The 11,928-nt window shown below is 33.2% G+C and overlaps 5 protein-coding genes across 5 annotated transcripts; 3 read left to right on the top strand and 2 right to left on the bottom strand.

Annotated features, from left to right (window-relative positions):
* Positions 1-245: 245 nt before the first annotated feature.
* Positions 246-629, bottom strand: AC631_02483 (uncharacterized protein; the record flags this gene model as incomplete). Its single annotated transcript, XM_015611313.1, has 1 exon — positions 246-629. One exon carries the CDS (start codon positions 627-629, stop codon positions 246-248), a length of 384 nt encoding a protein of 127 aa, XP_015467840.1.
* A 1,139-nt stretch (positions 630-1,768) lies between these two features.
* Positions 1,769-2,356, top strand: AC631_02482 (uncharacterized protein; the record flags this gene model as incomplete). The annotated part of the gene is made up of 1 exon (XM_015611312.1): positions 1,769-2,356. The coding sequence occupies one exon, from the start codon at positions 1,769-1,771 to the stop codon at positions 2,354-2,356; it is 588 nt and encodes a 195-aa protein (XP_015467839.1).
* A 72-nt stretch (positions 2,357-2,428) lies between these two features.
* AC631_02481 (MET18/MMS19 family protein) lies at positions 2,429-5,740 on the bottom strand (the record flags this gene model as incomplete). Its single annotated transcript, XM_015611311.1, has 1 exon — positions 2,429-5,740. One exon carries the CDS (start codon positions 5,738-5,740, stop codon positions 2,429-2,431), a length of 3,312 nt encoding a protein of 1,103 aa, XP_015467838.1.
* Positions 5,741-6,150: 410 nt separating this feature from the next.
* Positions 6,151-9,192, top strand: AC631_02480 (uncharacterized protein; the record flags this gene model as incomplete). The annotated part of the gene is made up of 1 exon (XM_015611310.1): positions 6,151-9,192. The coding sequence occupies one exon, from the start codon at positions 6,151-6,153 to the stop codon at positions 9,190-9,192; it is 3,042 nt and encodes a 1,013-aa protein (XP_015467837.1).
* A 304-nt stretch (positions 9,193-9,496) lies between these two features.
* Positions 9,497-11,913, top strand: AC631_02479 (uncharacterized protein; the record flags this gene model as incomplete). Its single annotated transcript, XM_015611309.1, has 1 exon — positions 9,497-11,913. A coding segment is annotated over one exon (2,417 nt), but the record flags the coding sequence as incomplete, so codon positions are not given.
* Positions 11,914-11,928: the final 15 nt, after the last annotated feature.

Below are 11,928 nucleotides of genomic sequence, written 5' to 3'. Positions count from 1 at the left end.
TGAGTTTAATCCAATCTTATGAATTTATGATTATTGATCGATTGTATGCTAAAGCTTTATAGCAAAGTTTCATTCCTCTTACATTAATGCATGAGGTACCAATATTTGCCTCATTTATCTAAATTGAAGACATCTGATGAAACCTCTACAAACCACATTTAAACGTGACATTTATTTGCACTATCATAAATCATAGCTATATAGGTTGAACGAAATCAAAAAATAAATAATAGTAAGCCTATAACTTATAACTTAGCCTTTGGTCCAATTGCCTTGAAGACACCTTCTAAAGAAGTAGCCTTCATCATGTTACCCTTGACCTTCAATTTACCGTTCATGAATAATTTTTGACCGTTAGCCTTACCAGTAGCTAATTTGACGAAGTCAGCATCCTTTAAAATTAATTGAACATCACTCTTTGGGACAGAATCAACCTTTTTGACAGAACCTTCCTTCTTGAGGTCTAATAACCAGGATTGTTCCTTACCTTCCTTGTTCTTTAAGGTTAACACTAAAGTAGCCTTGACCCCTGAGATAGCCTTTTGCTTGATTTTGTCATCTTGCAAAGCATCTTGTAAATCCTTGAATAAAGGAGAAGCGTTAAATCCATCGACGGTGATATCAGACATGATTAATATTAATTTATTTATGTATTTACTATGGAGTGAATATTTAGAATTGTACAGATTGTCGTTCTTATATACTATTCCATTATTAGTACCCCAAATTAATTTTCATCACCAATCTCTTTCATGTGATTTTTTAAACCTCGGTATGTTGCTCACTAGTGCCTAATTAATCACAAGACGTCTACATTATACACAGATATAGTATTTCCCACGGTTATATTACGACGAACACCTCCAATGTCCCAACAATTGCATATTTGATTCTATTCATCATTAATTCTTGTTCAGTTTCATCTATTATCTCATGTTCTGTTGATGTGAATTTGCATTACGAAAGCTCTTCAGCTTGTGACAAACTCGCGCTTGGGTAATGTCATTTTTTGTGATTGTTGCTGACTCCTTTGAGAGACTACATGTAGGCCTAATTCATCTGATTACATATATGTATTTGGAAGGAACTGCAAAATTAAGACGATGAATTTGAAATGACGGTGCTTGCGTCGACTTAATTATTTTAAATGCAGTGGAAGCTTTTAATGAGAATTGAGCCAAACGAAGGCGTATGATTTTGACCAATTACTACATATATAATTAATAAAGTTTACATCCATATCTTGGTTATTATGCTTCATAATGTATTTCGTATAGCATGGATATATTAGAGTAGTAGGATAAGTTCGCATCGTTGCTTGAGACGCAAACATTCACTTGCATGAAATAAAAATTGGCGTATTTGATATTTGAACAGCTTGAGTTGTCATCAAGTGTACCTGTTTATTTATGATGATGTAAATGTGATGGATAGTGATTCAGAGACTCTAGCTGGTCAATTCCAGACTAGTAGCTAGTGAAAGAACACTCGATTTTACGACTACTGACTTGCAGAATATTAGTAATTGAGTTTTGATAAGCAGCCAAGCAAAGGAGCTATTGTTTTAAGCAAAAGAAGTATCTGAGGTATGAGAAGTTGGAAATATAAGAGTTCTGTAATTGATTTCTAGTACTAGAAGGATGACCGTTAATGGAAATCGGTTGCAGCATATCTAGTTAAATGGCGAACACACGACCACATCATCTCAAGCAAAATAATTTTATTCAAAGGTTAGAAGTTACTTCTTTGATTGAATACTGGTCTAATTATGTCGTTTAATTCTAAGTCCTCTAAGTCTCATGCAGAGGCAACAGTGAACAAGCTATTTTCAAGCTTATTGCCTGGTGTCCAGGGAACTACTGCAAAGCAATCACCATCTTTGTCATCAGCCGAGCTTCTTAGTATCGAAATTGAGAACAAGAATAAATTAAGTAACGAAGAGCTCAAGAAAATCCACAAGCAGAACAAACTAAAGCAACATAAGAAAATAAAGAAGGCATTAGAAGACGAAAAGAAATTTAACAAATTAGCCAAATATCACCTTATCAAGCATCATAAATCAGGAGGAGATTTATCAGAAGAAGAAGCGAAATATTTAAAAAAGCTCGTCAAGAAGAACGTTAATTCGTTAAATAGAGTTTCTGAAATCGATGATATGGAAATAAAATCGGAATTAGATCAAGTGAGACAAGATATTTTGAGAATTAACAAAGAGAAGCATGATAAGAAAGCCAAAAGAATTCAAAATAAGAAAACGAAAGATTTTAATAGTAAGGTTGCTAAGGGTGTGATCTCATATCCTGGTTTGACACCTGGTTTAGCGCCTGTTGGATTAGAAGACTCCGATGATGAATAATGATTATGTATAGTGAATAGACTAATAAATTTAACGAGTAATAATCAAGATGTATTTAATCTATAAATTCTATTATTTGCCTAATTCAAACAAGGTTTGACGTACATCACAACATAACTTTCTAACAGTTCTTTTCTTATCATCTAGACCAGGAGTCAATTTATTTAGTGTTGACTTTTGGAAGGGTATAACATACTTCAATTCAATATTAGAAAATATCTTTTGTAAACATTTCAATGAGATTAGTCTCACATCTTCATTATTAACCAAGCTTCCATCAACGACGATTTTACCTATTGATAAGCCAACTAACTTAGGAATCAAGGTCGACAAATGTGGAATAATTAAATCTGGAGATTCGTCAATGATTATATCACAAGTTGCTAAAGAAGCATTCAAAATAATTGGATTTTGTAAGTTAAGACTATTCAAAATCAAGGGTAAAATTTCATTTAAATAAGACTTTAATATGCTATGTGGTACATTATTCAATATCAAGGATAAAGAAATTAAATAATTTTCTTTATTAAGGGTATTAGATGTCTTGTACCCTTCAATTATTTGCGGCAACAATATTCCAAATACTTTCTGCTTGTACAACAATCTAACATTCAAATTTTGAACACTTGATATTATTTTGGTTTTACTTCCAATTTGTTGATTAGTGAATATTGGTAAGTCAATCATTAGAATATTAAATGATTTAGCAGTTAGCTGTTGTATTTGTCTATTTTCGCAAGACAATAACGACATCAATTTATTTAAATACTCAACCCCAAGCGTATCAATTCTTAAAATTAACGACTTGAGAATCCAAATGATGATTTCAAAGTTCTCAATTTGGTCTTGCAATAAAACAGCGTTGGATTCGGAAACATTCAACGTACTTTCAAAAATTAGTTGCAATTTCTTTTCAATGAAGTCATTGTTCAGCATAAATTTATTCACCAAAAGTGACAAGTTTTGCAAATATCCTAATCGTGAATATTCATTACCCTTAGAATGGCACAATTTGATTACTGTATCTATCAATTCATTTACAGTATAAGCCTCACCAAGTTGAAGCCCACATGTCTTATCGATATTTGCGAGAATTTTGTTAAATAAATTGATTAAGGGATTTTGCTGATGAAGAACATTGGCAGTATTATAGAAAGGCTTTGTTTTATCAAGTAAAAACATACCTACGAAATCATCCAAAATCTCTTGATGTTTCGATTTATCATTATATTTCACAATTAAACCAATTAAGTCTCCAGATAACTCGATTACAATATGATCATCTTTCACTTTCAAAAATTTTAGTAAACAATTTATGAATCTTGGAATAAAGTTCTTATACCATGAATTCATCAAGAATTGCTTTGTTGCTTGTATCTTTTTAATCGATTCCACCAATAAGTTGATTATATTTTTGAAAAATTCAACATGATCAATCTTAAATTCTTCGTAGTTGGTTAATCTATTCAAAAGCCTTATTGATAGAACTTCTAAAAATTGATAATTAGTACACAATCCACCAATTATTTCTAAAAGCTTTTTGAAGTCAGATAAAGAGTCCGTGGAAGACAATTCTTCTAATAAGCTTGGGAGTATCAAGTTTATAACTAAAGAAGATTTATTATTTCTCGAGGTCTCTTCGCTGCTCATGAGTTTAATCAACCCATTTACAATTTCTTGTGTAACTTGATCCTTTTCCCAATTTTTCGACTTTGAAGTCGCTGAACTTAACAAAATATCTTTAAAATAATTAAGAATCAATGTACACTCTTGCTCATTCAAAAATTCTTTTAATTGAGCCAACTTTATTAACTGTTGAATAACTTTGCACTTTAAGGATTTTTCCAAATTAGAAGAAGTTTGTAAAAGTTGGCCCATAAAAATCAATAAATGATCTTTGTATGACTTCAAATAATTATTCTCAATGAATTCATCTTGCGATTCTAAATTGTTCAATAAAACATTGTATGAAGTCAAAACAAATCCCAAATTATCTATCAACTCTTTTTGTTTAGAAGTATTTAAAACTAAATCTTCTGTCTTATCAAGCTCGCTTGAAAGTTCCTCTGTTGTAGAATCATCTTCAGCGTTAATATATTTGCCCCATATTTCTTGGGAGAATAAAAACTGGATAATAAAATTGAACGCAGCACTTGAGTCGGAAGCCAAGACACTTAATATCACTACTGATTGTTTGAACGTTTTGTCATTGATAGTAGTAATATTACTTTTTAACTCATTAGTTATAGTGGTTAACGAGTTCTCGAGTTCACCGAAATCAGTCATCCTGCTAGCTAACTTCTTTATGATAACTAAAGTTGTAATTAATGGTTTAAATTCATCAGAATCATCAATTTCTTCATCATAGTCTTCTGGTATAATCACATCAATATAAGGCTTGAAAATTGATACATCATTATGTAAGACTTCAAATTTTAATGCGTTCCAGATTGTTACCCAATATTCTGCAACAGTTTCTAACGTGTAATTCTCAACACAAAGTAACAAAGTTTTCAAAATATCGTTCCTTATTACTGGATTAGTTGAAGTAAGCTTTTCAACTAAGTCAGCAAAAGATTCCTTGGCGAAGTAACTTTGTGAGGCGATAGTATTTCTTAATTTCAACTTTAAATCTTGTGCAGTGATTTTGTAAGGGTCGTTAGGTGGAGGACTAAAGGATATAGGAAAATAACAAAAGCAAACATCAAATAATTCACTTATGAGATCTTTATGAACTTCATTCAACGGATCAAATTCAAAATTTTCATTAATTTTGGTATTAGTATCAAATGACAACAATAAATTTCTTGGATCCTTTTCGCCACTTGCAATATGAATAAATGTTTTCACCATTAATTGTGACAACTGGGAAGACGACTGAAAATAAGCAGGATCAATAGTGACTAATGCATTCAAAGTTCTGAATGGCTCGTATCTAACTTTGGCCAAGTGTTTCTTGGGGTTATAATTGTTTAAAATATTCGTTAATAACTTTTCCACATTATTGTTCATACCAAAAATAAAGTTCTTGAACAGAATTAAAGAGTTCAAACTTGATATAATATGAACCAAACAGTATATATCTTCAAATTTAGCTAGTAAAAACTCGACTAGAACATTGACATCTTGTTTAGATAACTTATTAACCTTCAAGCATTTCAAGGTTTCTGCCATGCATTGAATTGACTTTAATCTAATCAAATCACTGTCTGAAGTGAGACTTGGTCCTAATGACTGTATAAATTTCAACAAGGTCATTTCATCGCTTTCGATAAGTTCCGCTAACTCTTTACTATAATTTATGCTAACATCACTATCATCTGCACTTGCAATAAACTGATTTATAAGCGTTGGAATATCGTGTATACTCTCCAGACCCTTCATATTACTTTTTATCTATCAGTAAAGTGAATAAATTTAATGAAAAGCTTCTCTTTCTAGTCTTCGATCTTACAAATTAACGAGATAATTCTAAACTGTAAAATAGGTGCCTTGTTGATATTTTACAGTTCGTTAACTACATAGAGATAACTATTTAAATTTTTTTAAGGCCCTCCTAAGGACATAATACAAGAATATCGTCCTTTGTTACTTGCTATCATTCATAAGGTACTACTTGCTATCACATTGAGTTCTATTCAACATTGATCCAAATCGAGGAAGGAATTGTGCGAGAAAAATTACTCGCTGAATTGAATTGATTGGAGTGATCCATATTTCGAAATCTTTGATATAATCATAAAAAACCAAAAGGAGAGGACCAAGTCTTATTTCAAACTAAGGATAGATAAAGTATGATAGAAATTCCCGATTTAGATGAGCTGTCTCCTTATCAATACGCGCTAGATCAGTCCCAGCTGCAAAGATCACAACCACAACAATCACAACACATCCGTCACATTAGTGATATTACTGGTGATTATCGTATGAATACAGCAGGAAAATCAGAAGATAGCGTGACATCAGGGGATAAGAATCCTGATTTGCATGAATCGCTGACGGGTGAAATAGCGTATCAAGAAAATCAATATTCAGAAGACCCACAAATCCAAGACGTACACAGCCAACAATTTAGACAATTTCAATACCCAAACGAGACATATAAGACGAATGATATAAATTTGCCTGCTCCACAAGGGCCGAATGTAATTGCTTCAAGTATCGATAATCTTTCATATGGAGCAGGCTTGGATTCGTTAGCATCATTAGCATTGTCCGAGGAATCGAACGATGCCACTGCGCAAATCATAGAATACAATACTGCACAACCTTTGTTCATGAACCAAATTAACATGGCAAATGCACCTACCGGTGATGCACCAAGAGTTCATGTTGTTGAACAACATGGTCCTGGCCAAGAAACTTTCAAATTACAAGATCCTCCGATAATTCATGATAAATACACGCTGCAGAGTAAAGAAAATGACCAACAAAATGATGAATTAGGTGAGTTAAAATATATTAAAAAGGAAGATGCAAGCAATTCTAACTTATCGCTTTCCCAACAATTAGCATCTCCCATGTCACAATTCCCAATTCACGACTATACGAAAGAGTCACCACAACTTCCACCACCAATGTCGACCATTACCAATAAAAGACTAACAATGTCAAATGGTGAAGAATTCAGTTATATGCGGAAAGAATTAGCAACCTACCTGAAAACGCCAGCAGAATATACATTGCATATAGTTTTCACACAATTCGTTCGTCATGCTGAGCGAAAATTGAATTTATGCCTCGATTATCCTTTGATGGAGGAGCCACCAGTAGTTGAAATAATGGCAGAAGGAGTTGATCCTCAGTTTGATAAGGTTGTGGCTTCCTTAGGTTATATTGCAAGGAGGAAACCCAAACCTGTAATAGATAGTGTAATGTTTTGGAGGAAATCAAAAAGTGAAGTTGCTTATATGGCAGCTTCGGAGGTAGAAAAAATTTTATCTAATGCAAAATCAAATTTATCGAAAACCTCACATAATGATAATATTTCTGCATCCAACCCCGTTATCAGTAAGAGTTCAAACACTGGAAATAAGGCTAAAAGAAGTTTGAGCTTAATGAGGACTAAAAGTATATCTAAAATGACCGGGCATTCTCGTAATCAATCCGCTTCATCTACAATGTCTAACCAAACAACTTTGCAATCTCCTAATCTTACGCAGATGAAGCTGCTGGATTCTGTGTCTATCAGACAAAGAAATTTATACGATGATCAAATAACACAAGCAAGAGAAACTGCTATTCAGGCTGACCGTAAATCATTAGCGCTGATTTATATTTTATGCCGGGTGTTGATTGAAGTTGTTAAACAGGCATCTCCTGAAGTTATGGGCAATGATCTTGGCGATAAATTAGAAGAGATTGTCTTTACGCAATTGAAAACAACTGACCCAACCAGTAAAAGCGAGTCTTTAGTTAGGTCTTCAAATTGGAATTTATTCGCTGAATTACTAGGTTTTATGTCAGAAAAAAGATTTCTAAGTGTGAGTGACAGATTTATCGCAAATTTAGAGAGAATACCACCAAAAATTAAGCATGAAGATGAACCCAAGTTATATTTATTGATTCAGGGAATGAGTTATTTGAAGTTAACTAATTATCCTTTAGAAACATTTGAAGAGAGTGCCGAATTTATACAGTCATTGGCTAAGTTTTTTGAGAAATCGAATAATGAATCCATTATTTTTGCATACTGCGAAGTTTTAAGTAATTTGCTTTTACCTTTAGCGAGTATATTAACAGCTGAAACCAATCATCCAACTTGGGTGGAAGCAATCGAAAAAATATATAACAAAGCTAGTTTCACATGGAAGAATTTGAACAAGCCAATCAATTCTACTATAAAGGTTAACAAACTTAAAGCTAACGGCTCGCATAATGTTATTAATTTCGATAGTAGTTGGGCTTATTCTATACATTTGATGACCTCAGCCTTATCAGTATCTCGGAAGGAACTATTTTCTGATACTTGGTTTGACATCATTGAAAATAACATGTTCAAATTAAAGCCAAAAGTTGAAACAGATGACAAATCGACCTTTATTGTTTGTGTTGCTAGGTTAGTCTGGGTATACATTTATCGTTTAAATGATACATTGAATAATACTATTAAGAAGCTTGATAACCTATTCAATTTGCTATTTTTTAGCAGCAATGCTACCAGCAAAAAACAGCAGTGGTTAATAGCTGAACCTAACTTAATAAATGCTTTAGTCGAATTTATTAGGATTGTTGGTTTTCAGCACTTGAATTATGTGTTGGATAATGTATTAACAAAATTGTTAAGACTTAGCTTTAATGGAGTTTCCTTAGAAAATTCATCTCCGGAGAAGATTATATTGGTGGTAAAAAGTTATTTAACGATTTTGGAGGATTATGAACTTGGAGATAAGCCGTGCTTTCCTACAGATGATGTTTTTAACTCGTTATCGGTTAATCAAAGCTATAGTTCTTCGTCTAGTCAAAAGTCTGTCAAAGACATGCGTAATAAAAGATTCAAATCTAATGAAATCATGCTTATTGCAAAAAATTCAACTAATGCCTTTTCGCACGAAGAAATATGCCGAAACTTTGCGGTACTCTTAAAACAATTGGACTCTCAATATGGTTGTGATATTTGGTCGTCGGATAGTAGTTCGCTGTCGACACCATTATCAACTTCAAAATCACAGGCTGCATTTTCTGCATTCCATTTTGGGATTGACTTTTCTTACCAACCTACCAAGGACATACATATGCAATTATTTGCAGCACTAATTGAGGCTATACCATGGACGCTAGTCCCATTTAATGGAGAAAAATCTTCGACAGTCGGCTTACCATTAAAAATGTGGTAGATATATTGACTCGTAATGCTGTGCACGTAAATCCTATTGTATCAAAAGCTGCATTAGGCTCTTTGAAGAAGTTAGCATCAAGAAAAAACCCGAATAGTTTAATTACCATTTTGCTAAATTTGCTTTTCAGTTTAGTGATAAACCAGGTCCAAATTATAATTCTGATTATTTGAATTCTACAGAGTCACATAGACTATTAAAAGTGTACGTTGAATTACTTAGTTGTTGGCTAAAACAATTCAATAAAATCGAAGAGGATGAAGGAAATAAACAAACATCCAACCCTTTAGCTCAAGATGACGAAATGATGAACAGAGACGTCTTGAATGATTTATACCAGATTAACTATAAATCCGAGGATTTATCAAATTCCAACGTAAAAGCTAAGCGAAGCGATGAACTAGAATGGAAGACAATAATTACAGTTATAGAAGAAATTGAAGGTAACGGACTTTTTTTTCTTTCTTCGCAAGACCCGCAAACAAGGCACTATGGAATTTCTATATTGAAATTGGTAGAACAATTTGATCAGGCTATTTATAATATGTCTGATACTGTTCAAAATCAAGGCAAACTTCCTGGTGTTCCAACTACCTCTAATTCTGGAACGAGCAAAGGGCATTCTAGAAGTTCATCTAAGTTTGCAGCAGATATCGGTACACGTTTGATTCATGTTTTAGAGGACACTGATTTCTTGGGACTCATTAAGCCGTTCAAGAATGAACTTAGCGTGCCAGAACGAAGTCGCTTATCAAAGTTAAAAAATAAAAAGAACATATTAGTTAAATTGGCGGAATCAGATTATGGGATAGACTCCACTTTATGGTTCAGACTTTATCCTAAATTGTTGGATATCTTTTTTGAAAGATGTCCTATGCCTGTTGCCATGTGTCGCTCAATAGTCTGTGTTCGAATGGTTCAGATGTATGAATTTGTATTCGAGTTTTCAGAAAGTTACAAAAATTACACAAGCTCATTATTTGGGAAAACAAGTACTAACATCCCTCCTGAAGTATTGGTAAACCAATGGAGGCTTTACTTAATATTTGCTTGTTGTTCTTTGACCTCTACAAATGAACAGAAAATATCGTTCCCCTCTCAGCCAACACACGGAAGAAAGAAATCAATGCAAATGTTTATTCAACACCAAAAGATTACTAGTGCTAAATCAGTGTTCAGAATGGTGCTACCATTTTTAAGATCGCAACAGCCAATGGTAAGAGATGCTGTAATTTCGGGTTTGACTTGTATTAATATAAATATTTTCAAGACGCTATTGGAAAATCTTCCAGAAAGTGTGAATGAATGGGAAGTAAATAGCAAAGCGAGAGATGCAGCAGAAGATCGCTTACGGATTGAGGTTATACACATTCTATGTAATATTACTAATCGGTTCAAGTCGGATGCATTTATATATTCAGATGAGTGGATGATTGCTAATCTAGTTTCTATTATAAAGAATGTTAAATCATTTTTGTCCGTTCCCTTGGTGCAAACAGACGTCGAATTTCAAAGGTTACGTCGTTATTTTTGTGGATTTTTAGAAAATGTCTTCATTGGACTACAAAATAACTCAGATTTGAATAAATGGTTGCCATTTGAAGCCAGAATAGGCTGCTTTAATTTTTTGAAGGAGTGGTGCGGCGTTGGAGATTCGGCAGATGTCACTGAAGATAGATATAGCACGATGATTAAAAGGGTGAAACAATTAAAGGAAACAACTTCTACTGTGGCTATTCTAGAGGTTGAAAAGAAAGCATTGCAATTTGCATCACTAAGTACCATGGCAATTTTGTGCTCCGGTCCCATAAAGCAGAAAATAGAAGTGGTCGGCAAGATTGCTGTTATGTCATTTGACATCCCGGAATTAATGGATTGGGTTCATGTATTGATGTGCTCTGACGATGAGAGAGTAAATGAAATGGGAAATTTGGCGCTTAGAAATATTCTACATTTGAACTTGAACAATGATGAAATATATCAAGTAGTTTTAAAGCAGTGTTATTCAAAACAATCTTCCTCTAAGGTGACAAAGAGCTTTTTCACAATTTTTGTTGATATAGTTATGAAGCTTAAACAATTTGAAGGAATACCGTTCGATATAATATGTTTATCAACGGTAATGATCGGACACGAAGAATATGAGGTGAGAATTTCGGCAATTAAATTACTTGTATTCTTGGAAGAAAAGTTTTACAATTCTTCTGCTGTTAATTCATTTTCGGAATGTGTTTGCAGCAGATCGAAGCTTGTGTTTCAAAAGGCTTTATTTGACATTTCAACTCATCTTGCATCTTTACATCCTGAAAGTGCTTATGTTAGAATAAGTCATTTAACAATGTTTTTCGATCATGTTGATGAATGGTCTAAGAGAAACACATTAACCTGCTTGCGTCCATGGGTTCTGACTATAGAATTGAAATATACAGAAGATACTCAGGATATAGCTGATCAAAATTCTAAATCAAAAAGTTCAACTAACAAGCTAGATATCCCATCTATTATGGTTCTTAATAATTTAATTGAAATTACTGTAAAATTTAGTTCAACAGTCCTGAATGAGGTCGAAGCCTTATGGGTAGCATTGGGAAGTAATCTAAATAACTTTGATAAAATTTTTGAATTCATTATGAATAATTGCTTGGAAAGAAAAAACCCAATGATGGTTAAATATTCATGTCAAATAGTCGATTATTTAACGTTTTGTCAACCCAACCCATTGTCTATAGTTGACAA

The sequence above is a fragment of the Debaryomyces fabryi genome (assembly GCF_001447935.2).
Source record: "Debaryomyces fabryi strain CBS 789 chromosome Unknown contig00044, whole genome shotgun sequence".
NCBI classification, from domain to species: Eukaryota; Fungi; Ascomycota; class Pichiomycetes; order Serinales; family Debaryomycetaceae; genus Debaryomyces; species Debaryomyces fabryi.
This window is presented reverse-complemented; position numbering and strand designations above follow the sequence as displayed.